We start from the raw sequence: 16,733 nt of genomic DNA, 5'->3' as shown, positions 1-16,733 counted from the left end.
CAAGTCTTTTACAGAATGGAGCACAAAAGTTATCTAGCATGTTAGATCTTGGTTTAGTTCTAAGTCTGTTTTTTGTTCTTTTGAACACAGCTAAAATGAGATATTTTCCATTCACTCTTGTGTAAAAATGGCTGAGCCATATTTATTGAACCTTTATAAAATGTAGCCCAGGCATATATCTAACATAGAAAATTTCAGTATAAAAAGCTAATGGAGATTTACACACAGCTGAATTGTCTTAAACAACAACAACAACAACAACAACTTAACTAAGGCTGACACGTTCAACTTTTTCTGCAGAAACTCTTGTGATTGTCATTTTATGAACTGGCCAGTCTGTTGTAAAATGCAGAATCGTATTAATTCAACTAACTGTGTATATCTTTTAGGTGATAGAGAATGATATCACTTCTGGTTGGACACAATTGGGAAACATCTCATCTACCTTAGAAAACCTTGTGGATGAAGTGGAGAGGGCTGCTATCTCTGAGACAAGAAGCAAGCTAGAAGGAGAATGGAAAGAACTTCAGGATATTATAAATACCAGGTATAAAACAATATTTTGTGATATTGGCAAAGGAATAGTTCATTGTATGTGAAGCATGCTTGCGGAGGAAATAGTGTGGTTTAGAGAAAGTTATCTGTGTATTTTAAATTCTCTCTTTTTATAAAAAATTGCATAAAATTAATCTTTTTCTTAATTATACATGGTTCATATATATCTTGCAGATAGTGTGGATCTCCCCAAGAAATTCAGAGCCAGATCTTTGTAACATTGTTGTGCAGTATTCCCAAGCTTATTTTTATTTCCTTCAACCTTCTGGTTAAATGTACCCGGATTCACACTGCTTTTATTACTAATCAATAGAAAAACTCCTTTGACCCCAGAGGAGGAGGATTAGATCAATTAGACAATCAATTACAATATATCTATGGCTTTTTGTGCTGTAAAATGTCAAGTGTCTTTTCTTGCTGGCTTTCCTAGTTTGTGTTTCTTTATGTTTCTTGTAGAACGAACTCTTTAAGGACTGCTTTGGAAATCGTTTTGCCAATAGAAAACGAATCCATTCTTCTAAACGAATTAGATCAGCGGCTGAACAAAAAGGACATCCAGCAGTTTAATCTGATGAATAGTGATCTTGCTTACAGGGAGCTAAAGGTAAGGGGAAAGGCAGAGACGCAGAGACAACACCCTAACCAGAATAGTTCTTAATATCTATAGGAACTAGTGAACTTCATGGGATTTCTCTCTTAGTACTTCGGAACAATTCACAGGACTTCCTAAAACTTCTGACATCTAACAGCATTTTAATCCATTCACTTTAAACTCCATTGCTCCTGTAGAGTCAGGCGGGCACCCTTGATAGTCTCCACTGTAAAAAGTGTAGCCGTGAATATTTCATCTTAGGTTAGGACTTTTCTTCGTTACAGATTTATGCTGTTCCCACCTGTCACTTTGTGGAGTGATATAAATAATGCAGTGTTAACTAGTGAGCTAAACTAAGCTGCCTTGTGTCACATCTGTTGAGGGATCTGAGCATGCCTCAGGATGGCTTTGGAAGGTCTGCATGTATGCAATAATTTATTCTGCTGTTATCATTATCTTGTGCCTAGACTCTGGCCTGTCTACTAGGCAGAGTGGATGTTGTTTTTTTCCTGATATTCTGTCCCTGCTTAACACGTGGACTGCTACACAAACTGAAAGTTTGTGTTTGTCTGCCCTTGGCTCTCAAGCTGAGTAGGGTTTAGGTCTCTCAAGCTCTTGGGCAGAGTGCATGTGCACTCTTTGTCTGAAATGACTCTTTTTGCCTGGAAGCGTCCTGCATTTTTTCCTAGCACTGCACTTCTAAGTTTCACAACGCTGATGTACTGCTGTTTGCCTGAGGGCTGCGTAATTCTTTAACCAGATAGTGTGCAGGCTTCACTGAGAGATTTTTACATGTGTGTAAGTCTCCTCCAAGAATATCGCAAAAAAAGAACTTAAGAGGTGGCAGAAGTAGCCATCCACTATGGTAGCTTGCTGGTTTCAATCCCAGGACTCTCATAATCTTTTTCTCCTGTTTTTGAGGTTGCTGGCAAGAGAATTGTGTTTTTTTATAGTGCAGATCATATTCCTTGTCTGTGGAATACCATTTTATTTGATTTTTCTTTTTTACCCCCTGCTCCACCAATATCCAGACTACAAAAAATGTTTTTCTTTCTCAACTACCCCATTTAGCATATTTACTGTATTTCCATGACAAAGTCATTCTGCCTTAATCTGATTGCCTTGTAGTGGCTTATGTCTGTGTTCGTAATATGATATTATCTCTTAGCAAATGGCTAATTGAATGTATAGGCGTAATGATCCAGATTTAGTAAACTCGATTGCTTTTAATGTTGTTTTCATAGCTAGATCTCCCGCAGTCCTGAATTGCAATGAAAATTCCAAACACCCAAATCTTAAAAATGTTTTTTACTCTTTTAACAATGTATACATATATTCTATTTGGATCAGTATAATTTGTTTTTCAGTCATAGGTTCAGCTTGAATAGAGCATAAAGATTTTCATTCACTTGCTAACACTGTTGGTGGTTCTCTCAATTTCAGGAGCTCCAGAGGTCCATAATAAATCAGATTGAAGTGTGCAAACAATTGGAGCATCTAGACAGTTCAGCAAGAGATGAATTTAATCCAATAGATCTGCAAGCTGCAAGTAAAATTATGTTTTATTATCAAAGCCAGCTTGAAGAAATGAGCCATAAAATGCAGATCCGAGAAACAGTCCTTAAAGATCTGGAAGCTTTTATGGCCTCATTGAGGAAGATTCAGAATTCGATGAGACGTCTCACAGATTCCTCGGGTCAACCTGAAATGCAGGGAAAAGCATTGAGAGAGGCTGCACAAGAAGTTTCTCATATGGCAAAAGAGGCTAAATGTTTGGATGAACGCCTGAAAGCAGTTGATATTTGCTTGGAAGATGCTGAGTGTGGGGGAGAGACCTGGTGTGAAAAACTTGTTCTGAATTTATCTGAAGAGCTAACTCTGACTTGTGGTCAATCAAGTGATCAGATGCTTACAGAGGAAAATGATTTATACAAGATATTTTCCACAAGGAATAGTGAACTCCTTAAAAACATTCAGGATCTACGTGAGAGAATTAACAAAATAGGCTTGAAGGATCCAACGATTCCAGCGATTCAACAAAGGTGAATTCTTTTTCGAAGCTCTTGTAATTGCATAATTTCAGTGAACTCAGAGGGCCTATGACCCCTTTGTGGTAGAGCATTGAAACCTGAATGTGTCTAAAAACATCTTTGTAGCACTGAAGAAAATTGTGAGTTTGTCTTTTATTCTCTGCCTTACAACCTAAATAAGGAAGCCTTCTCCGGTTTTTATTATTTTAAAATACTATGTATGTGCTTGTTTGAAACAGCACTGATGAAGAAGAAATAGAAGGAAGTTGATTGTTATGATCTTAGTTTTTGGTAAGCTAATTCTCAAACGGAGACAGATCTTGCCGAGCAGTGACGTGATCTAAACCCCTGAGTTGTAGAAGCTTTGTGTTATTTTACCAAACCCTCAGAAAGTCACTAACATAACTTGTGTCACTCTGATACTGTTTCAGAGGAGCTCTCTGCAGCCACACAAAGGATGAATAAACTGTCTGTGTGTGGGGAAAATAGGAAGGGAAAGGAGTTTTTAAGCTGTGATTTATTTATTTATTTATGTGTGTTGTCAAATCCCACACACTATGGCATAACTTCCTTTCTTAGACCTTATTTTAAGATAGCCAGAATGCGCTTAACATTTTAATACAAACTAATACAAATTTTAAACATTTTAAAACAAACTAATCCTATTGGCCTTTAGGATCTTGGATTACTTTCTCAAACAGCTCTTAGGTCAGTGTAACTCATCAGCAGGACTGTGTCAAATTACATTTTTTTATGGTGTACTTTAATACAGTAAGTATGTGCAGCTCAGGATGAATTTCTAGAGAACTTAGTAATTACATTGGTGAAAAAATATCAAAGACTTGCTTTAATATGTCTGTATTTCATTTTTTTTTCTAATAAAGGGTAAAATCATTAATGGAATTGGAAAAGGAATTAGATTGTGCTGCTGTTGAAATGAAATCTATGCGAGAAATCACTAATAAGCTCCTGCAGATGAAAGAGGAAAAAGCAGAGGAAGCAAATGAGCAGTGCAGAGTTACAGAGAGGTTATGGGAGGATACAAAACTCTTGCTTGCTGAATGGTGAGAAGCAAAGTTGTGTTTTAAAATAGTATTGTACAAGTAAGAGGTTTGCTTTGTTAAATATGTACAAGAGGTTTGCTTTGTTAAATATGAATCAGAGGCATAGAACAGTGACTGTCATTTCTGTTTCTAAAAAACCTGTCCATTTACCACAGCAGGTGTCACACAGTGTTACAGAGTTTGTGCTAGTGCAATTTATCCCACCCATTTACTTTCTTCCAAACAGAATAGTCAAACTCCTCACGTGTTTGAGTACAGGAGAAGGGAGTGGACAGGAAGCTTAGGCTGCTCCTTTATGCATAGCCAATAAATAGTATATCTCTGTTTTTAATAGTCAGGAGCAGTGTGCAAGGGCTCTGGAGCTCCTGAAGCAGTATCAAAGCTGCAAAAGTAGTCTGACCAGCATCATCCAGAAACTGGAGATTGTCCTTTCACAGCAAAATTCTTACATGGGGAAAGAGAATTTGAGCAGACTGATAACAAAGGTGAGTAAAAGACATTTAATGAGAAATTTAAAAAACACATCAAACAAGCTAAGTGTTCAGGTGGAGGGTTGACCTTGTATGTCTGGGCCTCAGGGTAAATGTGAAGTCCTTGCTTTTACTTTGGCTTCCAAACTACGTTTAGGGTCCATACGCTGGTTTTAAGTTGATATCTAAGTTTACTTAGTGAATCAAGGACTTGTTAAGGGGATTTTGATCTAAAATAGAAAATCTGTTTTGATCTATTACCAAAATAAGATGAAATCCTGACCTACCAAAAACACACGTTGAACTCAGCAAGACTTATTTCACACATACTCATTAGAATAGTTCTTTATTTTCTACCTAGTTAGAAACCTTCTTCCTTCTTCTACTTCTAGTGTGTAGTTTGCAAATATACCAAAGCAGCAAATTCATTCACTCCTAAATGGATAGTTTAAAACATTGTACCACTTCAAGCCAAAATAGTATGTAATGCAGCTCTAATGCTTCCCGGGCTGGAACTTGTGTACATTGCTGCGTGTCATTGCCACCTTGCTCAGAGCCAGCGAGATTGCCAGCATGGTGCTGCACTGGGATGTGGGCTTCTGGAGGCCAAAACAGTTTTGAGTGGGCTGTCAATACAGTACTTCCTTGAGCTGGCTCTGTTGGCAACATGGATCTCTGATGTAACTGTGATTGCTGACCAAACTGTGCTGCGGTTAGAAGCCATAATAACATATTTCCCTCCTTTCCTCTGCTAAAAACCTACCTATAAGACAGACCTTCTGTGTAAGAGGTTTGGCCTCTGTAAACAACATCTAGTCCATGCTGTCTTTGGTAACAGTTAAACATTTACAGTAGCTTATACATTCGGTGATGAGACTGAACCAGCAAGTACTGCTGAACACTCCCGTTTTCAAAAGTTACCTCTTGGTCAGACAAAAAGTTGGCTGCCAGCTACATTCTTCTTTAGCCACATGAATACAACCACTGGACATAGGTGTCCGCAGCTAATGGATTAGGGAAGAGCAGCATCTCCGTTGCGGCCATTACTGTACAGTTTTCACCTTCCCTGGCTGGGTTGTGTGACAAGTTGTTCAGATTCCATTTTTAGGCTATCTGATGAGGCATCAACCATACCATTCAGGAACATTTGCTCTCAACTGGTGCATGGGTGATTAACTTTAAGGAGCATAAACATAATACTCAGGCAATGGGATTGGTGTCTTGCGCATCATTTGCCCTCTACCCCACCCTGAGTTTTGCAACGACTACTCTCAGAATTGCGGTCTGCAAGAGCTGCTGCATAGCACAGACATCTCCTTGAGTACCGATGATTTGTTTTGTGCAATTATATATAATAGTAACAGAGAAGATTGTCTGCCTTGTTCTGGTTTGTAAGTGCCATCCCTCCCCTTATCTCAGTGGTTGACGGTGTCTGTATGAGAAGACGCTTGTCGGCCCTGGGAAGTGGGAGCTTTTATTATCGAATTGCTTAACGCTAGAGGTCAGTGTTTCATTTCCAGTGTGCTTCCATGTTGTTTGTAAACACTGACGTTGCAAACAAGCACAAAGAAGCAGTCAGTGCTTAACTAGAAAATAGAAAAAAAGGACATTTCTGTTTCTGTTGGTAGCATATTTGACAATAGCTACGTTTAAGTACGATCTCAGCTCTCTCTCTCTCTCTCTTTTTTTTTTTTTTTAAGTAGTTCAAAACCACTGAAGTTCCAGGTTATATTCTTTTTAGAGGTGTAATAATGTGTCAGATGATTATTACATTGTGCAATGTTCATTTTTGTAATTGAGGTACTATGTATGGATACACAGTCCCCTTGGATCTTGTGATTATTATTTTTAAATCAAACTCTGGTCTTGGATCTTCTAGTCAGAAGTATATTGTCCATAGTTCCCACTAAGCTGTTTTTCAGCCAGTGACAGAACAATACAGATTTCTAACAGGGAATTGTTCCTATCAGCATGACAGCAATATAATACATTCCTAGTCTCATCACATTACATTAAAATGATTTTTTTTTTGTGTGTAATGCTGTTATTTCACTAAACTAAAAAGAATAGCACATCACTTTACAATGTTTTACTGAAGAAACTGTTTTAAGTAAACATGCTTGTAAATATCCAGTCGGTCTTTTTCACAGATTGAAGAGGCAAAAGAGGAATTTCATGATCACTCTGAAGATGTAGACAAAATAAATCAGATCTGCAAAAACCTTCAATTCCAGCTCAATAAAATGAGAAGCTTTGAGGAGCCTCCGTTTGAGAATGAGGCTAACATCATTGTGGACAGATGGCTGGATGTATGTAAAAAGCAAATTATCAGGGTGGTCTTATCTGTTACGCATTATAGTAATTAATTCTGACTCATGTGTAATATTTGGAATAAATTAAGTACAATATGGTAGATTCTTAAGAGAGAAATCCAAGTGTTTACCAGAGCAAAGCTTACAAGTGGCTATTGGTGTGATGCTTTTGATGTGTCAGGTAGTTTATATCATTGGCACTCTTAACAATAAATCTGAGAGATGCAGAAAGGCAGTATTTTGCTTTCTGCATGAATCTGTAAGCTTCCATAATAACTTCAGTGTATTTAGACTTTGGAGACAATCGAGAGAATTACAGTGCTGGTGCTATTGGTGAGAAATGTTTGCCATAGTTGATGTAAGTGGTGCATCAGTACTGAGATTAGATGGTATTTACTGAAAGTAGATAAACATTAATGAACAAGGCTCCTTCCTAAACCTGCCTTAAAACTGGCAAGCTGCCGTTGTGATTGGTGTGTTTAGCGACATGTGTAGCTAGGATTTAAATATCTTCTCCATGACCAGTTTGCCGTGAAGACACATGAGATTTTTTCCCTTGCCGCACTTGTTGTTTATGGGGGTGGTTTCATCTTGCTCAGATTATATTACGCTGCTTTTGTTTTTACACTGTAACTTAACATTTTTGAAATCTGTGTGCGTTTTCTGTGTTTTCTCTTGGTAGATCAATGAAAAGACTGAAAACTACTGTGATAATCTGGGAAGAGCTCAGGCTTTGTGGGACAAACTTCTTAATTTATCTGGCACAATCGATGCTTGGGCAAATGCAGAACTTAAGAACATCGAAGACCATTGTTTGACTGAAGAGGACCTTACACAGTTAAAGGTAATTTGAATGGAAATTCTTTACCCTGAGCTCATATATAGTGGTATGGACTTCTGACTATAAGCATGCAGACCACAAAGAAATATCAGCAGTGCAAAAGCAGAGGAAGTCATAGCATTTGCAATTGTATCTGCCTGGACAGTTTCACTGAAGGTATTGCAAAATGTGCAGGGGATACAGGTCTTGGAAACTAATAAATAGAGCATATACAAGCTCTGTGGATATACAAAATCATTTTGTATATCCACAAATATCACAAATTAGTTTGTATATCCACAGATATTTTTGTATATCCATATATTGCTATTATTTTTGTATAATTAATGCAGCACTACAAATGCTGCTTTATGTCACAAAAGAGCCCTCATCCCTTTGTACTGTACAAACATAAAGCAAAGAGAAGGCTTGGAAACCTTGTAGTCTAAATACAGTGGTGCACATATTTCCTTGTACATGGAAAAGAAAGAAAAGAGTGTATATAGGTTAATGATTAGTTTTCTAGTTAGAAATTATCTGTCAGTGAAGATACTGGAGCCTTGGAAACGTCTGGGCAATGCACAGGTCAAGAAAAGTTTGCAGATGTGGCTTATTTGCCTGTGGGATCCTTGTCTTGCTATGTTTCCCGGTGTAACTTAACGTTACCCTAAAATAGTTGCTGGCTGCTAAGGGTCACCGGGGCTGCACGTGGGCAGACATCAGTGGAGCCTGCAAGACCTGCCCATGCCTCTTCCACATGGGTTATAGCATTAACTCTATGAGTAGGGGTGCAGTTGGGTGTAGAAATACATGATCTAGTTCTGTGCCATTGAAGAACCTCATATACAGGGGTGAATATTTACTGGTTTGAAATTATGCAGGCAGCTTTTTCTCAGTGTTTACATGCTACAAATGCCCTGGTTTTCCTTACGCTTATTTGCAGCATTACTGCTGCTTCTATTTGTTCATTTGTTTTAATTTGCAGAGCAATAAAAAGGCAATGTGTTCTTTTTATATAGATATTCCCAGTGAAACAGTAGCATACGTGCTGCGTAGAGGTGGATATTTTATCACATTATTATTTTCTTTACCACTGTATTGTTAGAGTTGACTTGGGGTAGTTCAGGTCCCTGAGGGCTACACTAAAAATGCACTAGCTGGTGACTGCATCTTAAAAGCCATTTTGTTACCTAGAAACTGTTGAGGCCCACAATGATGTGACCATGTCCTTGTCTAGTGGTGCTCAGGAGAGGCTGCGCTGGAGGTGGCTGTGCTAAGATGTCATGGTTTGGGGTTTTGACTGGGACAGAGTTACTCTGCTGTTCCTATGCAAGAGAATAATTCACAAAAGAGAGGGAGAGCAAGGGTAAAGGAGAGAGAAACTGTTTCCCATGAGCTACTCTAAAAGTGGAATAGGAGAGAAAACTGAGTTCAGTGTATTTGTACTTTTGTAAAATGATTAAGGTTTCCAGTGGGGGTCAGGGTTAGGTGGGGTTAGCTTCATTAATCTGAAACATTAATATGGGTCCTGAAACATAACAGTAATGTTAATGTTAATTAACATTAATGCAACCCCAGCTGCTGCCATATGTATCACATTACATAGGGTTGAAACCCAGGGTCCTTTGTGACCACTCAGCATAGCACAGGTGCATGTGCTTTCAAGAAATGTATCACAAAAAAAATGAGTAATGAATTATTTGACTGTATATTTAGGGATAGATTCAGCATAAGTAACATGAAAGAAGTCCTGCTTTCCTCTGTTGCCAATATGGAAATGGGAGCTCTTTTAAGGGCTGCAGTGGCTGAACGGGTGTTGAGGATTCCTTCTGTAGAGATTGCAAAGAAATATTTTGTCCTGAGGGAATTTGGAAACTTGACTTGGGAGTCTGAGACAGTGTGACTGTTTTTGACATATCCTGTTTCATAAGTTGAAGCTGGTATTTGACTCGCACATTATTGGCTTGTTCCAAAAGTATTCTGATGAGTAGATGTCTTTATATACAAAGGGATTTACTTTAAAAAAGCATGTACAGGAAGTGTTGTGTTTTATCACATTGCTACCAAAATGTATCATCAGGATGCCAATTCTTGACTTGTATATGATATTTGAGAATATTTTAGGATATGTTACGCCTTTTTAAGAAGTAATAAATAAATACAAAATAAAGAAACATGGAAATTTAATTTGAGAGAAAGCAAAAAAAAGTACAGATGTGTTTTTTCCACTATTAGGCATGCTTACGAGCCCAAGAGCAGAAACTCCAGAAATTTGACAACACAGTGGCCGAGATAGAAGAACTTCTGAATAGTAATGAACCTCCACTGGAGCTACAGGTGGGAAGAAGCTTTTACAGCCAAGATGCTGGTGCTCATGACTAAAAGCCCTTCTTCTAGCATCATCTTTGCCACAATAATTTCTTTGTTTGACTTAAATCTACCTAAAGATATTTGCAGATATTTTGTTGGCTGTTAGCACTGGCACTTCATTTGATGTCTTTCTCAAGCTGTCAGAACCAAACCTGTCATTTTAAGCAAAAAGGCTTCTCTCTGTCATGTGCCTTATCAGGGCTCAGACCTGACCCAGCTGTTCTGCAGTCCTGCCTGAAGATGCCAATATCTGGCCTTTCATTATCGAGCAAGGCACAAAGGGACTTTGTCATCCCTCAGGGGATCCCAGCAACTGAGCATACTGCTGGTGCATTTTAAACTGTACCTTTACCTGGACATGGCTTAACGTGGCTTGGTAGTATGTAGCTATTTACACAGAATGGTGTTTAATATGGTGTTTTCCTTTGGGATATCACAAGGAAATCTTCATCTTTTTCTGTTGACTTCACAAACCAAAGTCCTTCTCCATTGTTTGAGCATACCTTGATCCTATCCCAGTTGCACAAGCTTCTGCTCATGGTGTCTGTCAGATGCATCTTGAGCTTGACCTGGTTTGGCTATTTATGTGCTTATCCTCAACAAAGTCAGAGGAGTTTCATTGATTAAAGTGATCAAAATAGCTTAGAAACAGACTCAGCAACCCCATGCTGTGCAAGCTATGCTTCTGGGGAGCACCAGACACCCTCAGCGACCTAGGGTGGTTTTTCAGCATGTGGCCACAATCCCATTGAGTTGTTGTCTCATGCAAATCCGCAGAACACTTCAGAATAAGGTTATGGATACGTTGCTCCTTAGTGACTAGTCTTGAGCCAAAGTTCCTGCCTCTGCTCTCCTTCCCTGGTTTTGGGGTCAGGGTGGGGAACTTGCCCCAGTTGGATCTCTGCAGGAAGGCGTGTTGTAGAGAGGAGCCTGGACTCTCTTTCCCCTGGTGACTGAAGGGCATATAAGGTTTTTATCCAGCTGAGAGTAGACAGACACTATAGTAGACTGACAAATAAATTTGTTAGTAAAGCAGCATCAGTAAATGCATCACTAATGAAGATGAACAGATCATTCTTCCTCAGAAAAGCAGGGGTTAAATATTAATTACCTTTCAGTTAGTGGAGTGGGAAGGAAAGTAACTGGAATAAACTGTGATTGAAGTGTCTGGACTTGAGATCATTTCATTGCTTTTTATGTCTGTCATGCAGTTCTACAGCATGATAGTAAATCAATCCAATACAATTTCTGACATTTGTTTATTTCCAATTTTAAGGTTATCAGGTCATCTGTTGTGCAAAAGATGGAGTTAATAAAAGACCTTTTGTCAATGAAGCAGCCTACCAGTGAACTTGCTGTGAATACAGCAGAGCTAAAAGGTGACCTCGATCTGGCCAAGACACAGATTGGAATGACTGAATCACTTTTAAAAGCACTATCTCCTTCTGACACCTTAGAGATCTTTACTAAATTAGAGGTAATGTACCATAAGTTAAGCATCTTTTATAATTTTGTTAATTATTTCTACCCTGGGCATGTCTTCATAAGTGTCTGTACACTTGGTAAGCTTCTAGAATAAATGAAGTAAAGAGCTTCACTTGAATATTTCCTAAAGCTGCCAAAAGAAAAGCCTGTTTTCAATGGATGTTATCATATGTAGTTAATCTTTGCAGCTACTGAAAGTGGTTAGTGGTAGATATAACAACAGTATACCACCCAGGATGGTGGGGTACTGGCCTGTGTCTCTGCCAAGACTGGGTAATATACAGTTGTCTTTGTGCCACCTGAGCCTGCCTGCCAGGAGAGCTCCCCGTAGGCAATTTAAGCCAACTTTCCATCCTCTACACCAGGGGAGAGGTGAAGAAAGAGCTGCTTTGTGCTTGGAGGTTCACAGCTGTCAAAATTTTCATGTCCTATTGAGCAGTGAATGTATCAGACCGCTAATGTTTGGGGCAGTGAAATCACAGGTACTGGAAGAAAGAAAGAGTTTTTAATTAATTCTCCCAGCTTCCCTGGAACATACGGTATTATTGTGCCCTTCACATATCTATTATGTGTGATGTCAAAATATATGTGAATGTGTGATTGCATATGCAGAGTTGTATGCACGCTGCTTAAGGAGAGTTCAGTGCTTATTTCTACCTATTGATTGCTTTCTTAACATCAATATTCTTGTAAGAAATCATTTTGAGATATAGGAAGGACAAAACTCTGATTGGTACTGAAGCAGCCCTGTATAGTAAACTTCTACTTGCACTTCAGATTTTTCTTTTTAACAAATGTCTTTTTTTAAAAAAAAATAGGAGATATATCAGAAAATTCTACAACAAAAACACCATGTGACATTACTCCAGGAAGAGACGGATTGCCCTGATGTGGATGAATTAAATAAGCAGCTTAAATGTGTCACTGATTTGTTTAATAAGAAGAAAGATGTGTTTCAAGACCATTTCATCGGTGTTTTGAATCGTAAGCAAACACATTTCACATTTATGTAGCTTTCTAGGTTTGTAGGTACCGTCTGAATCAGTTTTGTCATAAAGTTAATTGATTTTTGGTTTAGTATCACAAACAAATTTACTGCTGAAAAACAAGGTGAAGATTTGGATAAAAATGGCTTTTTTTCTAACAAATCACTTGATCTAAATCCAAAGTATTTTATTTCTTATTTTTACATTTAAAAAACGGATAAAAGAAGTATAAAATATCATTCAGGAATTAATATAAAAACAGTTTTAAAAATACAAAAAACCAAACTTCTTCATTTTTTCCAATTATGTTTATTTAATTTTAGATATGTGATTAAATAGCATTATTAATTACTTTTTGTTTTATGCAGCCACAGTATTGTGCCAGTTTAAAAGTAGGCCCAAAGGTAATCTTATCTTCAGATAGGTTTTGAATATTATTTGTGTGTGTAGAAATGAGAAAAATTGGTAATATGCTATTCCAGGCCTTGTTTACTGAAATAAATAAATGTAATTACAAATTTTCTGAAATGTTCATGTTAAATAGGGATTTTCTTTTACATAATACAATTAATGAAGAAAATTGGAATGTATCTTTTTCCAGGTCAGTGCAAGAATTTTAATGACTGGTTCAGCAGCACTCAGCTGTCTTTGAAGGACTGCTTTGATCCCTCAGAAACAAAACAGGAGCTGGAAGAAAGACAGCAGAGGCTAAAGGTAAACTATTAAAATGTTGTGATTTCTAAAGCTGGTTCTTCCTGAAATTTTACTTTTTTATACAGAAGACTATTGGGAGTGAATTCGCGTACTGTAGTTTGTAACTCGAGGCTGAAAGAGCATTTAACGTAACATAACGCATAAGGACAATAAGTGGAATGAAAATAAAACTGAGTTAAAATTAAATATCAGTGTTCAAGTTCAGAGCATATTTGGGCAAGTAAGAGACGGGACGGTAGTTAGTAAAAGTAAATGGACCCTGACACATTCTTCAGTGTGCAAATATGCAGAACGTCAAATGTGTAGAGATTAAAATGAAATTTCAACCCCCCACTGGATTCAAATGTGAAAAATTTGCATTCACTTAGTTGTAGCCAGATTTTCACTCTTAACGCAAATAGAATCAGCAGACAACAGATAGAAAGGCCACCACATCTGTGAGAAGTAATCACAGTTTAGTAGGAGAAACAGTGATGTCAGTAATAGATTGGAAGACTGTTTTTCTCTATTTCTCTGTGGTTTTGTGCTGTAGAGAAAAAAGATCAAATTGTCTTCATTACTTTTTCCTTATTTTGCAAACAACAACTTTTCATTTGCATGTAGAATAACCAGCAAACTATAAATTAACATATAGTCCTGTCCAGAAACTGGAATTGCTGTAGAAAAGTCGGTGGAGATAACAGGGGTCAAAAGCTCCTAAATATCATAGAGTCATAAAATGGTTTGGGTCAGAAGGGACCATTAAAGATCACCTAATCCAACACCCCTGGAGAGACATCTTTCACTAGATCGGGTTGCCCAAAGCCCCATCCAGTCTGGCCTTGAGAACTTCCAGGGATGGGGCATCCTCAGCTTCGCTGGGCAGCCTCTTCCAGTGCCTCATCACCCTCTGAGTGACAAAATAGCTGGTTGTCAGAAGTGGGATTTGAACCCACGCCTCCAGAGGAGACTGCGACCTGAACGCAGCGCCTTAGACCGCTCGGCCATCCTGACAGTGCTCTTCTGTTACACAGCAGCAAATTTCACAAATGCGTGTTGTGTTTGTGCTCTTATTCAGCACTTCTTAACTTCTGAAGGCAAAGACAGAGATATCCAAGAGGTTAAGACTTTACTGAATAAAGTGAAGCATTATTTGCCCAAAGCGAGCATCAACCAGCTTAACAACCGTGTGAGAGATCAAGAAGCAGAACTACAAAGATTGATATCCAAATGTCAGAAACAGGAAAAGGAACTTGGTGCATCTCTCCAGCAGCTCAGAAGGTATGGAACTAACGTCAATTCTGGCATTTTAATCACAAATGATATAAAATGATTCATTATTAAATAGCCACAGTGAACAGCAAACAATCCTGCTTTATATTAAAGGTGATATTTTAATAAAGGTTAGTGAGTGTTTTGTTGTATGTTTCCAGTGTCGTTTCTCTTCATAGCAGGATCAGTATTACGTAGGATCATATGCTTACGTGTTTCCTAGGAACACGTGTTTGTGTGTCAGTGACATGAACCAGGATACTTAAAACTATCCATAAGCTTTAAGTAGAAGTTTGATCATGTGCTTGATATTTAGGTTACTTTTTCAGCAAAATATTGTTGTCAGCAGGTTTTACTCATGCAATGCCTCTCATTTTGACCTGCACTTGTGTTTATTCTCTTTTTAGCCTTGAAGAAAGCAGCACTGTCTTGGAAGAATGGCTCATCACTCAGGAGGAAAAACTACAAGAGATTGAAAAAGATGAGACAAAACTTGAAGACTTGTATAAAACATTGTTGATGCAAAGGTACCATTGTCTTTGGGCTCTGCCTAAAGAAGATTGTTCCGTGTTGTTACAAGAAATAGATGTTTGTTCATTTGTGTTTTTTTTTCAGAGAAGAATTTGACTCCTTGGCTCAGCTAGCAAATTCCTTGAGGGAGGCTGGGCTGACAGAAGATGGAACCATTTCAGAAACGACTGGTCTTATTAGTAGATATCATACACTAGTGACCAGTGTAAGCGAAATGGCAGGGAATTCTCAGGGACTTCCAGTGGAAAGACAAAATTTCGAAGAGCTTGCCCAGGATATGTCTAGCTGGATCAAAAGGCTTGAGAAGGCCGTTAATAGCCTGAGTTCACAGGGCAGTGAGTTGCCACCAGACGAAAGAAGTAATCAGATAAAGGTATTGTGTTAAATATATTTTTATTGCACTGCACAGCTCACTCATCAGAGCAATGCTTGATGAGTCAGTACGTTCTGAAGGATACTGCGATTGGTTGTGGTTTTGTGGCTTGTTTGGTGTGTGTCTGGGGTAAATGTTTAATTGTTGTTTTTTGTTGTTGATTTTTGTTTGCTTGTTTTGCATAGTTAATTAAGCACATATGAGGAGATTTTCTGCTGCACCTCTGGGTGGAGCAATACTGAACTCATAGCCCAGGGAAGGGTGCTTGTGGCCATGCATTTTCCCATCACAAACTACTCCAGAGGTGGAGAGGGAGCTCAGTAGTGTAGCTGGGGCACCTGGAGAGCCTCCCCAGAATGTGTGGATTCTTGAGTGTGTTCCAGTGTTCTAGGGCTGGGCTCCTGCACTGTCTGGGTGGGTCTCTCAGGCCCCTACATCCTCTCTGCTGTCTCCTCCCTCCAATGAGTTAGTTCTCCTAACAAAGTACCCAGAAGTTTGGCTGCGCTGATTTACATGTTTCTTTCTGTGGAAGGGGTAATATTGTGACAAATATGTTTTCTTAAGATTTGGAACTATTCTTCTATTGTGTTCGCCTGATAGTTATTTTGTTTTATTGAGTAGAAAATAATTATTAAAACTCAGCTTCATTATCCCAAATTTTCTAAAATCAGATGATCTAACTGTTTATATATTGGCTATGTGATATACTGGAAGGAGAATTCTTTTTTCTTGAACAGTGGTATACAAAGAATGAAAGACTTCATTGGTAATACCTTTTATTCTGTAACCAAAAATAGTTTTATTTGTACTGCTACTGCTTCTGCTTCTTGTCTAATACAGGAAATTACAGCTCTCAAAAATGCAGGAGATGTCAAAATACAGAGCATGGTAGCTCTAGGAGAAACGTTAATGAGAAATGAGAAAATTAAGAAGCCAGAGGTTCAGCAGACTATATCTGAGCTCAAGAACCAGTGGGAAAGCACCTGTCAGTTAGCCACTGAATATAGAAGGTAATGTGGAATTTGCCAAGGGGTGGCATGGATCACATTGCTATACTAATTTTCTTTTCTTCTTTGTGCACCATTTGCGTTGAATTTCTGTTCTTTGCGGGCAGAACAAGACACCTACAAAAGTCCTTGTGCTTTAGTATTCTAGAGGAGCAAGTTGCAGTTTGGATTGA

At 38.3% G+C, this 16,733-nt stretch overlaps 1 protein-coding gene and 1 non-coding gene across 7 annotated transcripts in view; one reads left to right on the top strand and one right to left on the bottom strand.

Annotated features, from left to right (window-relative positions):
- Positions 1-16,733, top strand: part of SYNE2 (spectrin repeat containing nuclear envelope protein 2) — a 187,877-nt gene that overhangs the window by 51,835 nt on the left and 119,309 nt on the right. For all 6 annotated transcript variants that reach the window (XM_035326791.1, XM_035326789.1, XM_035326790.1 and 3 more), the window contains exons 27-41: positions 390-547; positions 1,012-1,159; positions 2,591-3,189; positions 4,062-4,241; positions 4,576-4,726; positions 6,862-7,020; positions 7,706-7,867; positions 10,079-10,180; positions 11,490-11,690; positions 12,517-12,682; positions 13,286-13,398; positions 14,456-14,658; positions 15,057-15,176; positions 15,265-15,553; positions 16,394-16,563. In XM_035326791.1, the coding sequence (XP_035182682.1) occupies positions 390-547; positions 1,012-1,159; positions 2,591-3,189; positions 4,062-4,241; positions 4,576-4,726; positions 6,862-7,020; positions 7,706-7,867; positions 10,079-10,180; positions 11,490-11,690; positions 12,517-12,682; positions 13,286-13,398; positions 14,456-14,658; positions 15,057-15,176; positions 15,265-15,553; positions 16,394-16,563 (2,921 nt within the window). The remainder of the gene's footprint in view (positions 1-389; positions 548-1,011; positions 1,160-2,590; positions 3,190-4,061; positions 4,242-4,575; positions 4,727-6,861; positions 7,021-7,705; positions 7,868-10,078; positions 10,181-11,489; positions 11,691-12,516; positions 12,683-13,285; positions 13,399-14,455; positions 14,659-15,056; positions 15,177-15,264; positions 15,554-16,393; positions 16,564-16,733) is intronic.
- On the bottom strand, positions 14,309-14,391 carry TRNAL-CAG. Its single transcript has one exon. It is a non-coding gene; the product is annotated as a tRNA-Leu (tRNA).

This window comes from Oxyura jamaicensis, chromosome 5, assembly GCF_011077185.1.
Source record: "Oxyura jamaicensis isolate SHBP4307 breed ruddy duck chromosome 5, BPBGC_Ojam_1.0, whole genome shotgun sequence".
In the NCBI taxonomy this organism is placed as follows: Eukaryota; Metazoa; Chordata; class Aves; order Anseriformes; family Anatidae; genus Oxyura; species Oxyura jamaicensis.
The sequence above is the reverse complement of the archived record's forward strand: the minus strand, read 5'-3'. Positions and strand labels throughout refer to the sequence as shown.